This window comes from Elephas maximus, chromosome 3 (assembly GCF_024166365.1).
Source record: "Elephas maximus indicus isolate mEleMax1 chromosome 3, mEleMax1 primary haplotype, whole genome shotgun sequence".
NCBI classification, from domain to species: Eukaryota; Metazoa; Chordata; class Mammalia; order Proboscidea; family Elephantidae; genus Elephas; species Elephas maximus.
In genome coordinates, this window is record NC_064821.1 from 47,872,959 (window position 1) to 47,899,529 (window position 26,571).

Genomic DNA, 26,571 nt, shown 5'->3' on the forward strand with positions numbered 1-26,571 from the left:
TATTTTTCCCCAGCGCATGGACCACCACCACTTGACATATATTGACTTAGGGATGGTCTTCTTAACACATTTAAGACTCATGAGAGGACTTTGTGTTCTTCTCAATATGGTGCCTAGCACAGTACCTGGCACACAGTAGGCACTCAGTAAATACTGCTGAATAAATAAAAGACAGCAGGATCAGAAAACCACATATTTCAAAATGTAGGCAAGGAACCTGCAATCAATATGTGAATCAATGCCAGCCTTCATCTTAATTTCATTCAACCTAAAGGGGAAATGCCAACAGTTAAGACTCCTTTTGAATGCTGTATTTGCGAAAGCACAAGAAATCTGTAAGCCTTTTACAGCAATACCTTTTAAGAGTCACAAGATGGAGATGTAGCTTTCTGAAGGCTGTCTGCTGGTACAGGACTATATGAGTTTGCAAATATGTATCTGTGGGCACATTTCTCTCTCCCTTCCCACCTCCTTTAATGGGCCAGAGCAACAGAATGGATATTTAAAATTCATTGTATTTATTTATTCAATCTCTGCTTCCTGCTTTTGATTAATATCCTTCAGTAGGTTAGGGGTCTTGCCAGCCCTCAAAATAAAAACAAGCTACCAGACCTAGTCTAGGTTACGTATCAACTGGTTTTAACATGTTTGTGTCTCCAAATAGTGAGATATCAAAAGCCAGCTTGCACCAAAAACAGACCAAAATTAACTGGTTTTTAAGAGTAACTATCAATTTCTTCTGCCTTTCCATGAAGCATGGTGGACACTTTCCCATCAGCTATGGAATCTACACTTACTGAAATCAATTCTGTACAATTATAAGGCTGAAAGGCTGTCTACCCCTTGACTGAAGGGCATGGTGGATGATCCACCATACAAATGGCTGACTGTTCCGAATGAACCCTGTTCCCCAAGTAGCACGGAGGTTGCATACCGAGAAGCAAACACCCCAGTGACACAGACAACAAGGCCAATGCCGTCGGCACTCACCACTTCATCCTCAGTCCAGCACTTTTCAATCAGCTTGGGCACAGGTTTCTTTACCAGGCGCTGCAGGGCTTTGCCAGCATCATAGCCACTTTCATGTAGCTAAAACAAACACAAACTTAGTTAACTGCACCAAAAAAACAAAATTGGAAGCAAGTTAATACAAAGCAAGCCTTGCAGTTATTCTCTTAATAGAAGAATCAAGAAAGGGACAGACTGACCTGCAATCATTTTAGTCAGCATGGTAATGGTTCTCATTCCAACCATCTCCCAGTTCCAGCTGTTCTGGGAGAGGTAAGGAGGAGAACATTTGGGCAAAAATAGGAATAGGATTAAGAAGAACAGTAACAACCAGCTATAGAGCATTTGGTCTGGCACAGTGCTAATCACATTACACACACTCATTATCATACTAATCCTATGAGGAAGGTAGTCTCTCATTTAATCCTACAGGACAGGAACTACAATCACTCCATTTTACAGATGAGGAAACTGAGGCATAAAAAGATCAAGTAAAGGTGCTCATCACATTGTATCAGTAGGTGGTGGAGCCAGGACTCAAACTCAGTCAGGCTGACCCTCACTCTTGTTCTACTCTCCCCAAAGTACCTAAAGACATACTAGATTGTGCCCTTTCCCTTTAGCATTTAAATCTTTCAAAGTGCAGTAATTTCACCGGAAATAATTTACAGTGCCTAAAATGCAACAGCTTCCTAAAGAAAATTCTGCAATAGTATACTAATTTTTCAGTACATACGAATGAAAATGTTGGTTTATCTACACATTCCCTTTAGGACCAGACTTAAAAAAAACTTACGTCTCCTCAAATCTAATAAACTTTTCTCACTCCACCTGTTCCTGAGTCCCAACGTGCTGATGTAGGAGAGAAGTAGCAGGTAGAAAGATCCTCTGACATAACAGCTGTCTCTGTTTTGGCTAAGCCTAGTATTTCCAGTGCATAACACAGCCCCTAAGGTGATACTCCAGCAACACTTGTTAAATGAACAAATAACAAGTATATGCCTTCAGCTGTTGCCCCATATAGACCCCCTTCCCCCCCCAAAAAAAACAACGCATTGCCTTTGAGTTGATTCCAACTCACAACGACCCTATAGGACCCAACCCAAGTCTAAATCTCAGTTCGTTTGAATTCATTCAGCCTTCTGTTAACTAAGTGACTATTATGCTCCAAGCAATGAACTAGGCCCTGGGAATGCAACAGTGAACAAAACAGGCAAAGAAATCCCTGTCCTCATGGAGGGGCATTCTGATCTTTTCACCTGTGCATCAGTCCCTTATTTGAACCATTCACAAGCATTCACTAAATACCCAGCACAAGACAGGCACTGTGCTGGGAGGATACAAACCTTAGTAAGTCCCAGTTCCTATTCCCAGGAAACTCACAAACTAGCGGGGATGTGTTATACGGATCCTGTCACACAAAATGACAGGATCAAGGAGATTATAATAACTACTATCATCTAGATGAGGGCAAAGAACTATGAAACTACAAGTAGAGAGAGTCCTGTGTTTATTCTTCAACTGCCTTCTCAGCAACTGCAGTAGGCCCAGGGCTGGGCACACAGTACGCCTACCTCCAGTAATTGCTGAATGAAATGAATAAATGAATGCTTGACACATCCCCGGCAGGTCCCTCATTTTTCTAACTATTCAACTGCTATTGGAAGGGATATCACAAATACCTTCTTTCAGAGTTCACTTAGTGAAACAGAAAGTATTGAAAATTAAAATTTCCAGGGCATTCTTGCAGTTGGAGGGCAACAATTTATTTTAAATTAAGACTGTCCAAAAAAGTCCAGGATATGTTAGCTGTAACAGAAAATCAACTATTTGTAAAAACCTACAGCAATGATCCATATTGGCTCCTGCTTAGGAGTGGTGGTACAGTGTGGGGGGCTGTATGTAATATGAATTTATTTTTATGACATTCCACCATTAGACTATTTTAAAAATACCACTATAATTTGCAAATGTTTGAGAACTGTCCAATATAGCCTCCTTTCAGAGGTATAAAAATATTAAAATAAAAATAGATTTTCTTATTTTGCCTTATACACAGAACAAGTAGATTATTTGCCAAGTTCTATTATACAGTGAGGGTTCATAATGAGAGAGCTTAAAAACATGGATTAGAATTGAATTTTTTTTTTAAAGCAAGCCTACTTAAGTAAAAAACACACACATCTTAGTGATAAATTTGAAATCAATTTAAATTAATCAAATCATAAATTCTTAAAATTATAGTAAATGTGTAATCATAAGGAGAATGATTAAAAACTACAGACTTTGGAACCAGACTGCCTGGGTTTAAATTCTAGCTGTACTACTGACTAGGTGTGTCACCTTGGGCAAGTTACTTTTCCTCTTGATGCCTCAATTTAGTCAACTTTAAAAATGGGTACAACATCTACCTCTTAGGGTTACTGTGAGCATAACATTAGAAAATACATGGAAATTGCTTAGAACTGTACCTAGCACATAAAAAACCAAACCCGTTGCCGTCAAGTCAATCCCAACTCATGGCGACCCTACAGGACAGAGCAGAACTGCCTCACAGGGTTTCTAAGGCTGCAATCTTGACAGAAGCAGATTGCCACATCCTTCTCCCGCAGAGCCACTGGGTGGATTTAAACTGCCAGCCTTTCACAGTTAGCAGCCAGGTCCTTAACCACTGTACCACCAGGGCTCCAACCAGGCACATAAAAAAAAAAATAGTATGTGCTAAATGAGTAATAGCTATTTATTTAAAAAAAGCAAAAGGAAAGGAAAAAAATGAAGCAGTCTCTCAATTTTCAGCAATTTTAGAGACAGAAATGAAGCAATCTCTTTCTCAATTTTCAGCAATTTTAGAGACAGAGAGTAACTTCAGAGATACAAAAAACATTTATCAAACAATAAAAACCATTGGTTTCACGTAATTATCCACGTTAGTACTTCATAAAATTTGATTCAAACTCTGGTACAGTGCACAGAAAAAAATTTTAAATCTTTAAGTGGCTGGTAACAGGAGATTACTCATGAGACCATAAGGCCCACTCTAAAGGTGAACCGCTGGGTAGATGAAGTTAAATCAAAATATCACGATGATCCTGAACCAAGAAAAGCCTTCAACTACGGCTGGAAGAGATCTTTCAAATAACTGGGTGAACTTGTTGTTAGCTGGTTGGTTTTTTAGAGAGGCACAATGCCCCTCAGCTAACGTTTGACTAACGTGCTTATTAGAGGGAGAAGCATTTTTCCCTAAACATACCCTAGCATTCACACTTCCTTTACAGATATTTCAGATCACACTTTTCCCTAAGGGAGCTGCTGCAATTTATGTGGTAAACTGAGCTTTCTTCCACTGCTCTGTTTTTTAAGTAACAAGTATTTTTTTCTCTTTCAATGATTCCCTGGTCTGCCTGGCCCCTTAAAATATTCCAACTCCTGACCTTTCCATGACATAAACCCAAAAAATATTTACCCAGTTTATAGCGCCTAAAATCCCTCCCACCGCTACACAAACACATATTTTAGGACTATTTATCAACAGTGATAAAACAATTACTGAATAAAGTTACGCCATTACTGTGCTGTCATCATTAATTCATACCGCCTACCACAAAAAGCTGGGACAAGTGCTATTCTGGCATACCCTCATCTTACAAACCAAAAAAAAAAATCTTTCCAAAGGGGCACTCTCTTCTTAATGTTACAAACATTTATTTCCACCTTTTAGCAATCTTGCCTGAGAAAATGAGAAGAGAGAGCCCTACATATTTGAAGTACTTTAATTATACTTTTAACATATTAAACGTTGTTATGGCCTACACAGCTTCACAACAGTGAAGGCTATCTTTAGAGCACTTCGGGAAAATTAATGGCATTCAGGACATTATTCTTCAACAAATATTGAGCACTAAACTGTGCCAGCCACTATTCTAGGTGCTGAGGACAGAGCTGTGAGTGACACAGATAACAGATATCAGGAATGTATGATTATGAATGGTATAAACTGTGAAAGTAGATAAAACTACTGTCTTAGTGTGTCCAAAACCAAACCAAACCTGTTGCTATCAAGTCAATTTCAACTCACAGCAATCCTAGTATGACCAAAAAAACTCAAACCTGTTGCCGTCAAGCACTTAATCACTACACCACCAGGGTTTCCAAAGACTCTTCCCTGACCAGGAATCAAATGCCAGCTGTGCCAGTGAAAGTACCGAATCCTACCTAGCCACTAGATCACCAGGGAACTGGCGGGCCTAGTATGAAACAGCTATCTAAATGTTCCATCCAATCTCTAGGGTCCTAAGAGCCTGGGTTTTATCTGCTTTCTTCATCATGAGAAAGTTCACTCCTGAGGATTTTCTTTCTTCAGATGGGGGAAAGAATAATGTTCGAGGAAGAGCTAAACTGGATATTTTAACTGTATTCCTCATGTAAATTAGATGTGTTAAATTTACCAAAGTACTGGCTATCTTATGTCTCTAAAAACTGTCATTAAAAATTATTCCCTTCACAGGGAAGGTCAGCTCAACTGGACTGGACCAAAAGCAAAGAAGTTTCCGGGATAAACTCAATGCTTCAAAGGTCAGCAGAGCAACGGCGGGGGTTTAGAGACTATGGCTTAAGGGGACTTCTAAGTCAATTGGCAAAATAAATTCTATTATGAAAACATTCCGCATCCCACTTTGAAGTCTGGGGTCTTAAATGTTATCAAGCGGCCATCTAAGATGCATCAATTGGTCTCGACCCACCTGGATCAAAGGAGAATGAAGAACACCAAGGTCACAAGATAATTATGAGCCCAAGAGACAGAAAAGGTCACATGAACCAGAGACTTACATCATCCCGAGACCAGAAGAACTAGATGGTGCCCGGTTACAACCGATGACTGCCCTGACAGGGAGCACAACAGAATCCCTGAGGGAACAGGAGGACAGTGGGATGCAGACCCCAAATTCTCATAAAAAGACCAGACTTAATGGTCTGACTGAGACTAAAAGAATCCTGGCAGTCATGGTCCCCCAAACCTTCTGTTGGCCCAGGACAGGAGCCATTCCAGAAGACAACTCAGCAGACATGGAAGGGAATGGACAATGGGTTGGAGGGAGATGCTGATGAAGAGTGAGCTACTTGTATCAGGTGGACACTTGAGACTGTGTTGGCATGTCCTGTCTGGAAGGGAGATGGGAGGGTAGAGAGGGTTAGAAACTGGCAAAACGGTCACGAAAGGAGAGACTGGAAGGAGGGAGCGGGCTGACTTATTAGGGGGAGAGTAAATGGGAGTATGTAGTAAGGCGTATATAAGCTTATATGTGACAGACTGACTTGATTTGTAAACTTTCACTTAAAGCACAATAAAAATTATTTAAAAAAAATTATTCCCTTCTAATTCAGCATGGAGAAACCCTGGTGGCATAGTGGTTAAGAGCTATGGCTGTTAACCAAAAGGTCTGCAGTTCGAGTCTACCAGGTACTCCTTAGAAACTCTATGGGGCAGTTCTACTCTGTCCTATAGGGTCACTACGAGTCGGAATCGACTCGATGGCAACAGGTTTAGCATTGAGCTCTGAAGGACTGAAATTATTTCATTTTGTGAAAAACGTTATGTGAGTTTCAAATTTTAAATGCTAATCACAACCACACAGGTACATCTACATAGTCATCGCATTCAGTGCAGACTTCCCAATAGTGCTAAGGTAAAAGGTTCTTTAAAGTGAATAAGATTTTCCACCATTTCCTTAGATAAAGTTGTTCGAAGAAACTGCAGTAAAGACAGGAGTGGGGGAGGCCTCAAATGTCTTAGAGCTTCACTTTGTAGCCACGGAAAAGCAATTAAAGCAATATAATTATATCTTTCTGTCCATTCTGCAGCCAAGTCAGGCTGGTAAAATCTGGGATTACATGCAATTTTAATGTAGAGTGTAGAGAATTGTACATTTTGGAACTACTGGGAAAAGCTACCATTGCGAAACACAGGGACCAAGATAGAGCATTCCGACTCAAGCAGCTTTCAGTCTTTCAGAGCTGCTGGGCTTAGATCTTACACCATCGCTATCACCCCACCGGCCACTATAGCACAACGTCGTTTAGCAGGAACCACTGTTACCAAATTCACCAATAATTTTTTTTAATCCAATATTCAAGGGAACATTTACTTATAAATCTGCCTCTTGTCCATATCACTATCAACCACACAATTGCAGTTCCACACAAGAAAAGCCTGTTTCCCCACAAACCAAAGGTCAAGCTCTTTTAGCTGGGGAATTTGATAAGGAAATGTTACTTTATCATTTAACCACACCTTTTGCTGTTTTCCATCAATTTGCCCTTTGGGCCCCCTGGGCTTGCCTCACAAGTTCCTCAACTAAGTGTTCTTTCCTTCTTATTGGTTCGATCCTCCTGGAGGCGCAAACAGGAACTCTCGCCTAGCAGATGCCCAGCCCTCTTGCATCACGCCTTCTGCCTTGACATCTGGGGAGCGCTGGCATAGTCCAGTGGAATGCCCCAGTCTCAGTCTAAGGTGCTCATACTATATTCTGTCTTCCATTCGTTCAACAGAGAGTTACGGGGAGGCTCCTCATGCCAGTGGCTGCCCTCGCAGTGGAGATGCAGTGATGTGCAAAGACAGGCATGAGAAAACAATGGAAGAACAATATTTCGATGTGAGACCAGAGATATCAGAGCAGGGAGATGTAATCCAGGGGTGCATTACAGAACAGAGATGCCTGACAGCTGAGGATGGACACTGAAGGGGACTCTGGTGCTAAAACAAGAGCAGCTTCTGAGTAACGAACTTCTGGTTTGGCTCCACTGTAATGAACGGAACCACTACAGTGACTCATTTAGAGCCAAAGATAGTGTGCCATATGTAACGGGGCACACCTAGCCAGGTGCATAGGCCTCCAGGTGCTCAGCAGGCTCTTGTATATAAACCTTCAAATGCCTCTGCAGAGTAGGGAGAAAAGCACAGGACTTGAGGCAGGAGAAAGATTCTTGTTTCCAGCTTGGTCACAAATCAGCTGAGCTGCAGTTTCATCTGTTAAATGGGCCTAATAATACTAGCCCTCACCAGTGTCAGAGAACTATGGAAAGCATTAAATGAGAGACGAGGTGTCAAGATACTCCGAAAAGTAAAATAAATATTTACTGGCAGGCTTCTGGAAAGAATAAATAATACTTAATGACACTGGATCCTAGTATCATCACGGGGAGTAATACTTTACTTGCATGGCTCTTACCTAAGACTACTCAAACAACCACAGGGTCAGGAGAGCCAACTATGCCAGAGACTGCAGACACAGTTGTCTCACTGCAGCCTCTGACCTCCCCGTGATTAGCAGGATCACGCCACAATAAGAAAACACATTTCTGCATAATTGCCCAAGTTGAATCTGCTACTCTCACTCTGCCTGACAAATCATTTCCTGCTTATTACTTTCTGTAATTTAATATATATAAGTGCTTTACTGGCAGGCTTCTCGAAAGAATAAATAACACTTAATGACTGCCTACAGTTTAATTAACTCATGATTGAACTTCTCATGGATTGCTATAAACATTAAATTATATCCTTCCTCAAGGCTGCCATGTATGGAAATCTTGTTTTAAGCTTTAACTCTCCTGCCTAAACACAATTCTGAAATTTCAGCAAATCTGTACATTAAACAGAGAGGCATCTGATTTTTATAAAGCAAGGACGAGGTTTTAATTCAAATAAGATTGAAAATGTGCACAAGTCCAAAGAGCTCAAATATATTACAGCAGTCATTAAACATCTCCGGATCTCAATCAGTCTGATTAGCATACACTCCGTGTACTGTATTACCACAAGGTTTCAAGTTTCTACTCTGGCTTCTCATCTTAGCTGCCATTTTCTGTCTGCGTGATGTTGCAAATAAATTTTCCTTTTGGCATGGCTCAGCTGTCAGGCACCTCTGTTCTATAATGAGTCCATGAATTACATTTCCCTGCTCTGACATCTCTGGTCTCACACATCAAAATATTGTTCTTCAATTGTAATTTATAACTTAATTTAAATGTCCCTTTTACTGTGACCTTTTTAGATCAAATGGTATTGCATCTGGCAATTTCTGCTACTCCAAAGCACCCTTTTGGAATTATACCCATTAAAATAACTGCAGAGAAAAAAAAAAAAAAACAGAGAAAGCCTATCAGACTTAGACTGTATTCAGGCTAAATACTAAATAATTGCAGTCCATTGAGAATGTTACTATATTTCCATAATCTTTTGCTCTATGCAAAATATACTGTTTACTCATGGCAAGAAAATGCCAAGATAACTTAGAAAAAGAAGTGGGATGCAGAATAGGTCTGAAAAATACTCATGCAGTTTTAATTATTTCAATTATTAACATAATGACAAAGATCTTTTGAAATCTGTTCAAGACAAAACATAAAAGGAAAGTTCCTCACAAATGATAGTTCACAGATATTAGTATATTTTCGTTCATACCTGTATCACCAATGACTTGATTCTAATTAAAAATATATATATATGACAGACATTAAAAAACTAGAATTAAAACTAAAGGCACAATGTTTATTTCTGCTCAACCATCGTCACTGAAATAATACTATTTAAGCACTAACAAAACCTGTTGCTGTCGAGTCGATTTAGACTCATAGGACCCTATAGGACAGAGTAGGACTGCCCCATAAGGTTTCCAAGGAGCAGCTGGTGGATTAGGCCTGCCTACCTATTGGTTAGCAGCCTGAGCTCTTAACCACTGCGCCACCAGGGCTCCATTTAAGCACAGGGATATTTCCCTAAATATTCTCATGGGAGGATGTTTTAGAGATAATGGCAAAGACACAAAATTTAACTGCAGAGACTAGGGGTTGAGGAAAAGGTCCAGCTAATTTTCAGAAGGAAACACACAGTAACTGAAGCAGCTGTCCCTCCCTTCCTCCAACACTTTCTCAATAACTAAGCTATTGTAAGAATTCCGCCAGCTCCTGGAATCACGGAAGAGATAGGAGGGGGACCAACACTTGCAGACATTGCACAGTGTGCTGAGAACTGTGTTAGGCTAGGCCTTTATGACTAGGATTTCTTCATTTCTCATACCACTCTTTTGTGGCAAGAGCACTGGAGGTGAGGAATTGAAACCGAGAGGTTCAGTATCTTGCTCAAGGCCACTTCCCTAGTAAGTAGCAGAGCTAGGATTCTAAGATAAACCCAGGTTCTAGGAGGAAGACTGAGACTCAGCCCCTGGCCTGAAATGTCTACACTGGAGAGTTTAGAACTGGCAATCTGGAGGGAATGATGGGCACAAGGACTTGTCTTTCAGCTGCAATGGCACAGCAAGGACACTGTCTTCTCTTAACCTGGGATGAGGATTAAGGTGAGTAGAGGGAAGGAGGGAACCAGCAGCCCAAAGACGAGAAAAGACATGCACACTAACAAAACATAATTAAGGGTATCACAAAAACAGACAAAGTGTCAAGGAATACTTATAGCAGTAACATTTACTCTGCCTGGAAAATCCAGGATGACTTCAGAGTAGGATCTAAAGATTAACAATTAGTGAAATATGATTAACCTCGTCTATAATTAATGAATAGCAACAACCAAAATCAAACAAATCAGAAACACTATTCTAGGAGCAGTCACATGCCTAGGCAGCATGTCACTGAGAAACACAGGTCATCACTGAGCCTATTCCTGGAGCAGAGCAAATGTTCACCTAGGAAGGCCAACTAAAAAGGCACAGGACTGGCTGACTATCAGGGGAAGCAGCACAGAGAGAAGTGTGAAGACCCAAAAATGAGGAAAGAAACTTTTACTGCAGAGGTAGACGAAAGCCTCTAGTAACCACGTGATGACACTAGGAAGTGCATCTGTTTTTTAAATTAACAGCAGGCTTTGACTTCCATGTGATGTCTACAGAAAGTGAACAAGCCTTAGAGCCCCACAGAAATGAATGTCAACAGTGCGTTTTACTGTACATTATTTACAAGAGAGGAGGAAAGACGGGATTGAGAAGGGAAACAACAGAGAAGCTAGTGATTTGTTGGAAACCCAGAGAAGCGCTGAGTCTGGAGAAACCAAGAAACTCAGATGAGAGAGTTAATAAGCAGTACTGGGAAGGGCAGCAGCCTGGAGAGAGGAGACCGGGATTTCCTCCTCAGCATCAGCAATGGGACTCTTCCTTTCTTTATTTGTAGGCAATTTTTGGAACTTCCCAGCGTTTAACATTCCTTTACTTTAGAAGGACTTGTTTAAAAAGGCAAAATATTAAAAATATTCTAAGCAAAATTTTAAAAGTAATAATATTAACATAATTTTTCAAAATAAAAAAATGAACAATATAGCCATTTGAACTGGGCCAAATTCGCCAGGTCAAGCACTTAACAGTGACCCATAGGTTTCACTTACACCTCCGGGGTTAAGGTTGTTGCTGTGGTGAGTTGCCACTGAGTCAATTCCAACTCATGGCAACCACACATATGCAGAGTAAAATTGCTCCATAGGGTTTTCAAGGCTATGACCTTTCAGAAGCAGATCTCCAGGCCTGTCTTCTCAGGTGCCACCAAGTAGATTCAAATCGTCAACCTACTGGCTAGAAATCAAGCGTTTAACCATTTGCACCATCCAGGGAGCAGGGTTAATTTTCAGGTCCCTATATTTGCTGGAAAAATTTATGCCACAGTCTTTACATAAAGTTATGGATAATTAATCATTTACACTGTTAACATGTAAATAACCTTACTTCTTAAAAACAGAATCTTTCCTCCTGCTTTCTGTATTTGAGTTTAGCCACAGGACATAAAGAAGACAAGGATGCTGAGGATCTAGGCTGCTAGCCAACTGTTCCTACTAGGATGACTCCTTAAAACAGCAAATAAATCTACTAATGATAAGACTCAGCTTAATGATTTAGAATGATTGTAACTCTGGCCACTGAGAGAAAAATTACTTGCAGATTCATTAATCTAGACTGTTTATGTTGTTTTTCTAAAGGATAATTATTTATCAGTTTAGAAAGACCTATGTCTGACCACAGTGGAAATGGTTCAGAGCCACAAGTGAAAATTAAAACACGTTTGCACTTAGTCCTAGCATCCTCATAGCTTTGAAAACAGAAAAAAAATATGTAAGGCTCTAAACAGGAAATTGGGCAGAAGACTACACGGTGACAGAAAACACACAATTATATCCATCTCATGTTGGCACTAGTGAACTTATTCTTGAAAATATATGAGAAAGGTCGGCTATGTGTCAAATTTAACCAGATTTCTTTTAGACAGTTAATAAAAAATAAAAATAAATTCAAGGCTAGTTTCATCAGTATTAAGAGAACATTTAAAGGAAGCTACTTAACTCCGGGGAGCCTTGGTGGCACAATGATTAAAGTGATCAACTGCTAACAGAAATGTCAGAGGTTCGAACCCACCAGCGGCTCTGTGGGTTCTTCCCTGACATACAGGGTTGATATGAGTCCGAATTGACTTGATGGCACACAACAACAACCACTTTAACTCCAACCCAGGAGGATTTAGGTACAGAAACCACTGCTCCCAACTAGTGAGGCTTAACAACCTTAATGTTGCTAGTTTTTGACAAGTAGTTTTACGGCTGTGTAAACAAGTCCACACTTTCTACAATTCTTTGGAGGCAAACACTGAAAGCATGTGAGGCTCCAGAGCTGAGAAAATTTCTGCTCTTTATCTGAAAATCTTAGCAAGAACAGAGCTTATAAGTAAGAAATAAGCAAAAAGCCTTTGGGCAACCAATGTCGTGCCTTCCAACAATGGAAGCCCCTCATCAGAGCCTCAGAAACTTGGTGCCTCACAATTCTGGTTTCCCATTCCAAAAACAGGTTTCAAGAGAATAAATCAGACTCTACAATTTCAAGCCTGAGTAGTGACAGAAGATAGCCTGACTATGGAAGACACACACAAAAAAACCTGACAAACAAGTATGCAGAGCAAAGATCTTAAGCTCTAATAGTCTCATATGATTGCTATAATGGCCACCAGTGATGGTCACTCAGAAGCATCAAGTAAAGGTACTTGATTTGAGAACATATGAAAATGTAGACTTCATTTCTTGGAGCGGGGGAGCTAACCTTCCTAAAAAATGCTTGGATAACAAGTGGTCCAAAGTATTGTGGTGAGGGGAGGGGAAGAGAGTGGAGGGGTAGTCCAGAGTAGTTATCTAAGGACCCTGTGAGTGACCAATTGTAGGGAAACATTCAGTATCCTAGAGAAAAAGCTGACAAGGGCGACACGTTGTCAGAGTTCAGCAGGGCTGGGCACAGGGCAGGGTTGTGGGACTGGAAATTGGAGCAGATGGCAGAGGCTTCTGAAAGTTATATTCAAGGGCAGCCTGAGCTTACCCAAGCCCATCTCAAAGATGAAACCAACACAAGACCAACTGGATCTTGCCCACGAGTGTTGCGGAAGGGCAGATGCCCTCCCTACTCTGGTGAGGCCAGGTTAGGACTAGGAAAGGCTGCACCCAGAGCTGCAGGGGTCTGGGTAGAGGCTGAGGAAGGAAAACATGGCAACGTGGTAGGTCAGGATATAATCTATTAAAATGGCTGTTATAAATGACAATTTTGTTATCCAAATAAATCTGTTCTGAGAAGACAAATAACACTCTTTATAGTATTTTATAAATCGAATGTCCTCAGATATTACAGAAATATCATATCACCACTAAAGATATTTTTATACTCTCAATATCAGAAAGTCTGATTATAACTGATGGAAAGAGACACGGAATAAAAATAAATTATCACAAAAAATTTAAATAAGTATTCTAATTTATTTTGTTTAATATTTTATATAATAGTAAAATACAACTGTAGTAGGCTAAAAAATGACCCTCCAAAAAATACCCACGTCAAATTCCTAGAACCTATGAACGTAACCTTACTAGAAAAAGGGATCTTTGCAAACATGATTAAGGATCTTGAGATGAGAAGATCGTGCTAGATTATCTGGGTAGCCCCTAGGTCCAATGACAAGGTTCTTATAAGAGACAGGCAGAGGAAAGAGACAGACAAAGAGAAGACAGACACAGAGAGGAGAAGGCAATGTGAAGACAGAGATGCAGCCATAAGCCCAGGACTGTCGACAGCCACCAGAAGCTGGAGGAGGCAAGAAGAGATTCTCCTCTACAGAGCCAGAAGGAGCGTGGCCCTGCAGACACCTTGATTTCAAATTTCCAGCCCTCAGGACTCTGAGAAAATAAATTTCTGTTGTTTTAACCATCCAGTTTTATGGCAAATTGTTACAGCAACCCCAGGTAACTAATACAACCAACCTTCAAATTGTGAGAATAAAAATTATTCAGGAGAGCTATGAAAAAGTATGTGCGAGATAAAATCTAAGGCTTCAAGTTAGTATAAGAAATATGTATGCTAGCACAAATACTATAAATTTTAATATAGTACATTTTAGAACTTACCTTTTATTCAATCTACTGATGCTTAAAAGTTATTTTAAAAAACAAACTGTTAACAAACGTTAACATACAAGCCCTTTTAAAAATCACGTCCCTAATTTGCTCAAATAATTAGCTTGACCAGGAATTTAATCTTGTTTATTGCTGAAAAACTGAATGATGAATGGATGATTTTATCAAAGTCTCTTCTTAAATGTAAAAAGGCTAAGGGCTTTAATCCTGATTTGCTGAAATACTTATTGTGCTATTAATGCTTAATATAGACTCAAAGATGTTAGAAGTCTGATCAACACTAAGTGGCCGTTTTTTACACCACCACTGGTACATCTCAGAACATTCTACCACTCTTAAGAGCAAGGAAAAAAAAATCACCCGAGAAGGATGTTATCTTAAATTCGTAAATGAACTTTCTATCTTGTAGCAAACAAAAGTCAAAGTTGAATGACATTTACTAAAGTCCCTGCTGAGAGCCTGGGAGAAAAGATGGAGATGCAGGGACAGGCTGCGGCACGAAAGGTTTCTAACTGGCTGAGCAGCAAATCCCCCAAACTGCTGATTCCCAGACCTTTCAAGAGGACTGCTGTAAGGCACTGGCCTCAACTCAAATCTTTCTCCTGATTTAAAATTAGTTTATAAATACAGAAGAGGGTGTGCTTATTAATTTGCAGGCTATAACCATACTTTATCTCATAGAATTATTGTGAGGAGTAAATTCATTCATTCATAAAAAGCACTAAAACTTCTGTCTAGCATGCAATAAGCACTCAGTCAACATACAAATTTTTAATTTTATTGTCCTTGTTATTATTAATAACACTAAGCAGTTGACCAACAATTTATACCTAATAAAATGAAAATGACAGTGATAAACATAAGGTCCTGTAGTTGGCTCAAAACTCAGCTGCAAAAATTCAGGATGAGAGAGATGTGGCTTAGCAAAGGCCAATATAAAAGGGAAATGAAATAGAGCAGGACAAAAACACAAGACCAAAAAAAAAAAAAAAAAACAAAGAAATGTGATGAGCACACATTCATATAAACGGAGACTGCATTTAGAAGATCGCCTTTTAAGATACTTGACTTGGTATTTCCTTGACACCTTTTCCTGATCAACCTGGGGAATGGTTGCTTTAGTTAAGGTGTTACCTTGGTAAGAGACATATACACAAAGCTGGCCAGACAGAAATAAAATGCTTAAATAAAAAAATGGTTAATACTGCAACATGGATGAACCTTGAAAACATCATGCCAAGTGAAAGATGCCGGACACAAAAGACGAAACATTTTATGACTCTATTTACATGAAATGCCCAGAACAGGAAAGCTCATAGAGACAGAAAATAAATCCGTGGTTGCCTACAGCTGGGGCTTGAGGGAAAGTATTTGGGAAAAATACTGACGGGCACAGTGCTTCTTTTGGGGGTGATGCAAATGTTCTAAAATTTACAGTGATGATGTGTGTACAACTCTATGATTATACTGAAAAACTTGAATCGTATATTTAAATGGGTGAATTCCATGGTATGTAAATTATATCTCAGTAAAGCTGCTATATAAAAGAAAGAAAAAATGGCTAAAGAAACTTGAGAGTGTTCCATATGGAAAGAGAAGCAGGAGGCTACAATTATGAAGGAGTGCATTCAAAACAAGACAAATGAAAAGAACCTACAGCAAGACTTTTCCCGTAAAATTATCAAAATCAAAATAGTTACTGTAATAAATAATAAAGGTGCCATTACCAGAGGTTGTTATATATAAGTGGCCTTTTATCTCCCCATCCAACCCTGAGAAATTTTGATTTCTATCATATTTAGAGAAAAGAACAGAGCAGGGTGTGAAGTTCAACTTTATATACCAACTACCATTTTACTTGGATCCAAAATCAACAGCCATGGAAGCTGCAGTCAAGAAATCAAAAGACTCATTGCATTGGGTAAATCTGCTGCAAAGGATCTCTTTAAAGTGTTGAAGAGCAAAGATGTCACCTTGAAGACTAAGGTGTGCCTGACCCAAGCCATGGTATTTTCAATCACATCAAATGCATGTGAAAGCTGGACAATGAATAAGGAAGATGGATGAAGAACCGACGTCTTTGAACTGTGGTGTTGGCAAAGAATACTGAATATACCATGGACTGCCAAAAGCAGGAACAAATCCTTCTTAGAAGAAATACAACTAGAATGCTCCTTAGAAGCAAGGATGGCGAGACTGCATCTTACATACTTAGGACATGTTGTCAGGAGGGATCAGTCCCTGGAGAAGGACATCGTGCTTGCCAAAGTACAGGGTCAGCGGAAAAGAGGAGGACCCTCAATGAGGTGGACTGACACAGTGGCTACAACAATGAGCTCCAGCATAACAATGATTGTAAAGATGGTGCAGGACCGGGCAGTGTTTCGTTCTGTTGTGCATAGGGTCGCTATGAGTCAGAACTGACTCGACGGCACCTAACAACAACAACCTAAAAAGACGCAAAATACATCCTCTCTTCACTTATCAACATCATTAGGTTCCAAAGACTGGGTCATTATGTGAAATAGGTGCTATGCAAAAAGGAGGATGACTAAATCATATCACAAAACGGAAGATGGCTATGTTATTACATCATTATATAACTACCAAATTACATCATTATATAACTACCAAATCACTGAGAATCATGGCCCAACCAACCTGACACACGTCCTTAACCATCAAAGCCAATATTATATTTCTCTTGCCTCGCACCTCAGTGGTTCCTTACTGCCAGATGTATTTTGTTAACAGGCAAAATAGTAGAAGAGTAGTTTTATACAACAGTTGGACATTCAAAACACTGAATAACAACACAGTTGATAAGTTAGGAGAAGATGTATTAAAGTATTAAATTTAAAAAGTTCAACCCTTCATCTAAATGAGACAAAGAAAACGAATAAAGCAAGGTGCGTTAAAAGCATTATTACCTAGAACTTTAGATTCAAAGTGAATCTATGAAGTTCTCAGTCCAAAGAGAGACACACAGGTAAATTTCTAAATACTTAAACAATTTTCAAAACAAAAGTTCAAAATATGTCTAATTGGTCAAAGAATAATGAATAAAAGCTAACATTTACATATTATCAAGCTGATAATCTACTGAAAAGATGGTGGTTATACCAAAAAATCTCAGCTGCAACTGCATGGCCTCTTAATGCATCGTCGCTTATGCTATAACTAACAATATCATATGTAGGCTCCAGCATCCTGTTATTACATAAATAAAATATTAGCAAAGGTGCTTGTCAAGATTGATTTATAAGAGGTACTGTTCTGAAATTTATTGGATTTCCATAATAAGAAAACATACAGCATATCAACTTTTCTCATTAATCTTTTCAATAACAAATCAAAATCCTGAAAGAAAAAAAAAATCATCCTACTTTAACCTAAGTCTGCAAATATTAACCATTTAATGCTGACTAATCTAAATGCAGCTCGGCTGCTAACTGAAAGGTCAGCAGTTCAAATCCATCAGCCACTCCTTGGAAATCCCCATGGTGCAGTTCCATTCTGTCCTATAGGGTCCCTATGAGTTGGAATCGACTTGATGGCAACAGGTTTGGTTTTTTTTTTTTTTTTAATCTAAATGGAGTAATAGTAAAAAGGGAAGTTTTAATTAAAAAATGTGAGTGTGAAATGAACGTCAGGAGAATCCTGATCACATGCTTTAAACAAACTTATAAAAGGGCCTCCTGGCAACACCTTACTTGGGAGCTCAGAAATACAGCACATTCCATTATGTCCCATTCACTGCAAAGCAAATCCACATCCAGATGCAGTAGTGATGCCCATTTAAGATGAACAAACAGAAAATCTCTGGCAGAAATTCTACAGACTTAATTTTTTACGACGAAAATGATCCATTGAGTACGCTTATCTGCACAGTCTGCTATGCCAATTTTACGATACCAAGTTCTCAGTGATCAAGGGTGATATATGGTTTGAACCTGATATATTTACTCAATCCACCAACAAACACTTATTACCTCTCTACCATGTACCAAAGGAGCCCTGATGGCGCAGTGGTTGAGTGCTTGGCTGCTAACCAAAAGGTCGGTGGTTCAAATCCACCAGCAACTCCACAGGAGAAAGATGTGGCATCTGCTTCCACAGAGATTTACACCCTTGGAAACCCTATGGGGCAGCTCTGCTCTGTCCTATAGGGTTGCTATGAGTCAGAATCGACTTGGCAGCAGAGGGTTTACCATGTACCAGGACTCGGGCTATAGCTGAGAAAACAAAGATGATTAATATTCAGTAGTTCACAAATAGCGGTATTTATAGATCAGAGATGAAAAACTATTAAGCTACTAGAAACTTTGATTTCTTTGTTGAGGGAGATGTGGACGTGCATAAATAAATAAGCAAGCAAACATATACTCTCTTGAATATATAAGAAGCTTAATCCAAATGTACAACAGCCACCCATATTTCTGGGAATAAAACTGTCCGGGCAGAGATAAAACCTTTGCTGCATGATTATAAATTTTACCTATATATACCAAGTATTATGTATGATTGTATGTATACTCATATACGTATGTTTAGCATTAGTGAGAGGACATAAACTTATAAAAATGCCAATAAGTTACTGAGAGACAGAAGTTGAAAGAATTTGGATTTTACTAGGAAACTGGAAAGGCGCCTGAGTCCAAAGAATGAAATTCAGTATCAGTTTAGTAAAATTAAGACAGCATGACATTTTCAAGAAAACCTTACTCTCAAACTATAGGGTTCTTCTACAGTTTCTGGGCATGAATATAAAGGTCTATTTTGTAAAAGGCCAAACAAATATAAGCACTAAGGATGGCTGAACTAACCTCATTAGTGTAATATAGATGGTCTACTCTATATGTTATATAGCATTGTTTACAAATTATATGCAATTAAAAGTGTTCAGATGAGCTGCATATGAGGAAACGCATACCTGGAACAGTATACAGAAACATTTCTATCCAAGTTCTTTCAGGAGAAGCACTATTGCTTCTTCATATTTTAACATAACATATACATTTATAAATGAAATAATTTTACATCTGTAGGTGCTCACAACTTAAAATGTAAAAATATAGTAAAACGTATTTTTGCTAGCATACACAAAGGAATATACCTGCCCATTGTCATTAAAAGCACCCTCCTCTTCCAGTAAGAGAGGCCAACACATCCATCAGTATTGCCTCTACATCACTACAAAATTGTTTCTTAGGTAAGAAGTCAAAAGATAAGAAATACATGTTAGCACGAATGAGCAAAGAACAACTGTGTACTGAACTAATCTGTAAATCCACCAATGGACCAAAAGTAATTCCAAGTAAGTCATGAAGCCATTATATATCTGTACATTTCCTACTTCTGTGATTCTCTAATGAGGTCTCTGCTATCAAGAATGTGTACATGTGGCTCAACATTTATACAAGCTGAGAAACATTTGCATTAAATTAAAATGGACTAAATACTTCAAACAAAAGGCAGAGCTTATCAGACTGGATAAAAGACACAAACAAGAACAACTATATGCCCACCACAAGAGGTGTACTTTAAATACAAAGACAAAACAACATTCCAAGTAACAAACTGGAAGAAGATATACCATGCAGACAACAAGCATAAGAAAGCTTAAGTGGTTCTATTAATATTAGACAAAATAGATTTGAAGACAAAAAGTATTACTAGACGCAAAGAGGGTCACGCTGAGACGGCAAAAGGGTCAATACATGAAGAAGGATATAAACATCATAAGCCTAATAATAAAATTTATAAATACATGAATCAAAAACAGAACTAAAAGATGATATAACCAAATCCAGGACTACAGTCAAAGACTTTAATTTCTCTCTCTCAGTAACTGACAATACCCAAGACCAAACCAAACTTGTTGCTGTCAAGTTGACTGTGACTCATAGCGACCCTACTGGACAGAGGAGAATTGCCCCATTGAGCTTCTAAGGAGGAGCTGGTGGATTCAAACTGACGACCTTTTGGTTAGTAGTCATAGTTCTTAACCACTGCAACACCAGGTCCCCAAATGACAATACGACTGACTAGATAAAAAAAATTAATAAGATATAAAAGATCTGAACAATAATACTAACCACCTTAAAGAAACTGACAATTATGTAACAGTATACTCGATAACTGTAGGATATGCATGCGGAACATTCAACAAGATAAACCTGAGCCTGGAAACATGACTAAACAGATTATGATCATAACACAATTAACTGGAAATCAAAAACGTTTTAAAACAATCTAGAGAAATCCCAAATATCTGGAAATAAAGCAGTTTAATTCCAAACAATCCAGGAGTTAAAGAAATCACAAAAAATATTTTTCATATTTTCAGTGGAATGATAATGAAAGCATAACAACCCAAATCCGTGGGATGTAGCTACAGCAATGCCCAGGGGAAATTACACCATGACATTGTTCATTAGAAAAGAAGAAAGGGTTAAACTCATTTATCTAAGCTCACAATTTGAAGTAGTGAGGGGGAAAAAATGAGCAAATTAAACCCAAAGGAAGTAGAAAAGAAATTATAGAGAATGGAAATCAATGAGATCACAAGCTAGCTATCTCAAAAGATTAATAATATTCATAAACCTCTAGCCAGACTTATCAACAGGAAACAAATTATCAATGTTAGAAATGAAAGAGAGGACAATATCACAGATGCTGTGGACATTTAAGAGATAATACAGGAATATATTGGACTTTATGCCAATAAATTTGGTAAGTTAGATGAATTAACAGAACATTTAAAAGACGCAGATTAATAGATTTTAAAAACTGAAACCTGAAGAAATATAAATTCTGAATAGGCCTACGTCTATTTGCAATTTCAAAACTTTCCGTTTAAAAAAAAAAAAAGACATAGCTGGGTTCACTATGAATTCTATCAAACATTTAAGAAGGGGGAAAAAAAAATCAATCCAACACAAACCCTTTAGGAAAACAGAGTAGGAAAAAACACATCTCAGCTTATTTTTTTAGGGCAGTACTACTGTGATACCTAAACCAGACAAAGATACTATAAAAAAGACGACTACAGATCAATAGCCATCACGAACACAGATGTAAAAGTCCTTAAAAATATTAACATATTGATTATAATAATATATAATAACCAAGCAAGATTTATCCTAGGTATGCACAGTTGATTTAACATTTGATATCAATCAATGTAATTCACCATAGTAACAAAATACAGGATAACTGCCATAAAAAAAAAAGCATCTGATAAAATTTTATGTCCATTAACAATAAAAAGCTCTTCAAACTAGGATGTACAAGGTAACATTCTCAATTTAATAAAGAGTATCTACAAAACCCTATATTATAATTAAGAGTGAAAGACTCAATGTTTTTCTCCTAAGATCAGAAAGAAGGCAAAGATGACCATTCTCATCACTTCTATTCAGCATGGTAGTGGTGTTCCAAGAGAATGCAATAAAGCATGAAAAAGACATAAAACCCCTGGAGATCAGAAGAGTTAAAATTGTCATAATTTGCAGATGATGTAACTGTATATTTAGAAAATCCTAAGAATCAACAAGAAAGATACTAGAACTAATAAGTGAATTTAGCAAGGTCCCAGGCTACAAGGTAAATGCATAAAAATTTACTGTATGTCTATCCTATTGACAAACAATTTGAAATAACAAAATCTCAAACAGGAATTTCTTAGGGATAAATTTAAATGATAATCCCAATCAAAATTCCAACAAGCTTTTTAAAAAATGGCAACTGATTAGCAAATGCTAAAATTTATATGGAAATATAAATGACCAAAAATAGCCAAAGCAATCTTAAAAAACAAGTACATACTGGAAGACTTACATTACATGAGTTCGAGAATTCCTATAGAGCTACAGTAGTCAAGATACCAAGTCAAGAAAAATACCAGAAGTAGTTGGTTTTGAATAAAGGTACCAAGGAAATTAAATGAGAAAAATCTTTTTAAGTAAATGTTACTCCAACAAATGGTACCTGTGTGGGAAAATAATCAACTTTGACTCCTGATCTTGCACCACTTACAAACTTAACTTGAAATGTATCACAGACCTAAATGTAAGAACTAAAGCTTCTAGATTATTGCACAGGATACAAAGAACATAAGAGGAAAATAACGATACACTGGACTTTATAAGGAAACCCTGGTGGCGCAGTGGTTAAGTGCAAATGGCTGCTAACCAAAGGGTCAGCAGTTCGAATTTGCCAGGCGCTCCTTGGAAACTCTATGGGGCAGTTCTGCTCTGTCCTATAGGGTCGCTGTTGAGTCAGAATTGACTCAACAGCACGGGTTTGGACTTTATAAAAATAAAATACTTTGCTCTTTGATAGGCATCATTACCCAAAAAAAAGAAAGGAAAGCCACATTCATAACACATGTACGGACCTGCACCCAGAATATAAAAAGAATTCTTACCACTGAAGTATAAGACAAATCAATTTTTTTAATTGGACAAAGGATTCCAACAGAAAATTCATAAAAGAAAATGTAGAAATGGACAATAGAACATGAAAACATGCTCAACATCACTAATAATTAGGAAATTCAAATTAAAACCTCAATGAGATACTACTACACACCCATTTTTTGTTGATAGTTGCCATCGAGTTGGCTCCTACGCCATCCTCACAATCCTTGCTATGTCTGGCCCACCACTGTGTCAATCATCTCACTGAGTGTCTCTCCCGCTTTTGCTCTGACCCTCTACTTTACTAAACATTATGTCCTGCTCCAGCAGTTGGTCCCTCTTGATGACAGGTTGGGTCGTAGGTATGCAAGACAAAGTCTCACCATCCTCGCTTCTAAGGAGCATTTTGGCTGTACTTCCTCCAAGACATGATTTATTTGTTCTTCTGGCAGTTCATGGTATAGTCCATATTTTTCCCCAGCACCACAATTCAAAAGCATTAATTTCTCTTTCATCATTTTTTTTTTTTTTCACTGTCCACCTTTTACATGCATATGAGGTGACTGAAAAGACCATGCTTGGGGCAGGCATGGTGTTGTTGCTCTTTTTTAGGTGCTGCTGAGTCATAGCGACCTCGTGTACAACTGAATGAAATGCTGCCTAGTCCTGTGCCATCCTCACAATCTTTGCTATGCTTGAACTCACTGTTACAGCCACTGTGTCAGTTCATCTTATTGAAGGTCTTCCTCTTTTTGGCTGATCCTCCACTTTACCAAGCATGATGCCCTTCAGGGTACTGGTCCCTCCTGATAACATGTCCAAATTACGTGAGACCAAGTCCTGCCATCCTTGCTTCTAAGAAGTATTCTAGCTGTACTTGTTCCAAGACAGATTTGTTCATTCTTCTGGCAGTCCATGGTATATTCAATATTCTTCGCCAACACCATAATTCAAAGGTGTCGATTCTTCTTCAGTCTACCTTATTCATTGCCCAGCTTTCGTATGCATATGAGGTGATTGAAAATACTATGACATACCTGTCATCAAAGTGACATTTTTCTCTTTTAAGATTTTAAACAGGTGTTTTGCAGTAGAGATTTCTTGATTGCTGCTTCCACCGGCACTGACTGTTGATCCAAGTAGAATGAAATCCTTGACTACTTCAATTTCTTCACCATTAATCATGATGATGTTTATTGGTCCAATTGTGATGATTTTCATTTTCTTTACGTTAAGGTGTTGCGGTGGATTAATTACTTTTGTGTGTGGCCTTTCTAGCCATGGTCTTGTAATTCCCACCCAGGCAACTGGGCAGGACTGTGTGAAAGGGTAACTGGCCCGCCAAGGGGACTGATCAGTTTTGCCTTAAAAGAGAGCCAATTCCAGAGCAGAGAGGAGGAGTCCACCACCACCAAGGTAGGAGAGACCAGCAGGAGAGACCTGAAAGCAGGAGAAGGCACGGTGGGCTTCCCTGCCCATGGAGAGGGAAAGCTGAGTGCCTCTGGGCAGAGACTGAGGGCCAGGGAGAGGCATGCTTGCGAGCACAGCTGGGGAAGGGCTATCCTGATGGAAGAAATGTATCCTGAGTGTTCTTGAGCCTGAACTGTAACTGTTAATTCCCTAATAAACCCAATAATTGTGAGTATTGTCTGTGAGTTCTGTGTGGTCATTGCAATGAATTATCAAACCCACTAGAGAGTACTATGGGAGAGAAAGCTGCTGTCAGACTTTGTAGAGAGAGGAGGCATGTCTGACCTCTGCCTCACAGGAATCAGCCTTGGGTTGTTGATCTTGATTCTCCTTCCCAACTGTGAAGTTAGAGGAGGTCAGATATCGCCCTCACGCCATTTTTATATGTATAATCCATAGCAGGGATCAGTCCCTGGAGAAGGACATCACGCTTGGTAAAGTAGAGGGTCAGTGAAAAAGAGAAAGGCTCTCAATGAGATGGATTGACAGTGGCTGCAACAATGGGCTTGAGCTTAACAACTATTGTGAGGATGGTGCAGGACTGGGCAGTGTTTTGTTCCATTGTACATCGGATCGTACACACGATCACTATGAGTTGGAACTGATTCTAAGGCACCTAACAACAATCCATACTAAAAGCTGTAGTGTTTGACCTTCATCAGTAAGTGCTTCAAGTCATCTTCATTTTTGGCAAGCAAGGTTGTGCCATCTGTATATCACAGGTTGTTAATGAGTCTTCCTCCAATCCTGATGTGGCATTCTTCTTCATACAGTCCAGCTTTCTGGATTATTTGCTCAGCATACAGACTGAATAAGTAAGGTGAAAGGATACAACCCTACCGCACACCTTCCCCAATTTTAAACCATGCAGTAACTCCTTGTTCTGCTTGAAGGACTGCCTCTTGATCCCCGGGGTTCAGCATGAGCACAACTAAGTGTCCTGGAATTTCCACTCCTTGTAATGCTATCCATAATTTGTTATGATCTAAAACTTCGAATGCCTTTGTGTAGTCGATAAAACACAGATAAACATCTTTCTGGTATTTTCTGCTTTTGGCCAAGATTCATTTGACATCAGCAATGATATTCCTCATTCCACATCCTCTTCTAAATCCAACTTGAACTTCTGGCAGTTCCCTGTCAATTAAAAAATGGATCTTCACCAAAATTTTGCTAGCATGTGATATTAATGATATTATTTGGTAATTCTCCATTCCATTAGATCACCTTTCTTTGGAATGGACATTAACATGGATCTCTTTCAGTCTGTTGGCCAGGTAGCTGTCTTCCAAATTTCTTGTCATGGATGAGCAAGCATCAATTGATGGCCCATCAATTCCCAGAGCTTTGTTTTTCACCAGTGCTTTCAGCACAGCTTGAACTTCTCCCTTCAGTACTAGAGATCCTTGATTATATGCTACCTCCTGAAATAGCTGAACATTGACCAATTCTTTTGGCTACGGTAACTCTGTGTATCCACTGTAATACTTTACCTCTTCTCCAGCTGCCCTTTGAAATCTTCTGTTCAACTCTTTTAACTTCATCATTTCTTCCATTCACTTTCCTACTCTGCATTGAGGAGCAAGTTTCAGGGTCTTTTAACATCGACTCTGGTCTTGTCCTTCGTTTCTGTCTTTTCAATGACCTTTTACTTTCTTCATGTATGATATCTCTGATGTCATTCCACAACTCTTCTAGTCTTCAGTTATTAGTGGTCATTGAATCAAATCCATTCTTGAGCCAGACTCTAAATTCAGGTGCAATGTATTCATGATCCTACTTTGCCTCTCGTGGACTTGTTCTAATTTTCTTCAGGTTCAGCTTGAACTTGCATATGAGCAATTGATGATCTGTTCCATAGTCAGCCCCTGGCTTTGTCTAATAATAGTGAGCTTTTCCATCGTTTTTTCCCACAGATGTAGCCAATTTGATTACTGTGTAATCCATCTGGTGAGGTCCACATGCACACTCATCGACTATGTTGTTAAAAAACAAGTATTTTGATGTGTAAGTCATTGGTCCTGCAGAATTATATCATGTGATCTCTGGCATCATTTTCCAACTACTGATCCTTCTTCATTGTTTCCAGCTTTGACATTCTAAAAAAAAAAAACCAGTGCCGTCGAGTCAATTCCGACTCATAGCGACCCTATAGGACAGAGTAGAACTGCCCCATAGAGTTTCCAAGGAACACCCAGTAATTACCAGTGCATCTTGATTATACATCTGATCAAG

The 26,571-nt window shown here is 38.8% G+C and overlaps 1 protein-coding gene across 7 annotated transcripts in view; it reads right to left on the reverse strand.

Annotated features, from left to right (window-relative positions):
• Positions 1 to 26,571, reverse strand: part of RERE (arginine-glutamic acid dipeptide repeats) — a 483,116-nt gene that overhangs the window by 126,139 nt on the left and 330,406 nt on the right. For 6 of the 7 annotated variants that reach the window (XM_049877802.1, XM_049877803.1, XM_049877801.1 and 3 more), the window contains one exon: positions 991 to 1,089. The exons of the other annotated variant lie outside the window; for it this stretch is intronic. In XM_049877802.1, coding sequence (XP_049733759.1) covers positions 991 to 1,089 — 99 coding nt within the window. The remainder of the gene's footprint in view (positions 1 to 990; positions 1,090 to 26,571) is intronic. 7 annotated transcript variants of the gene reach the window in all.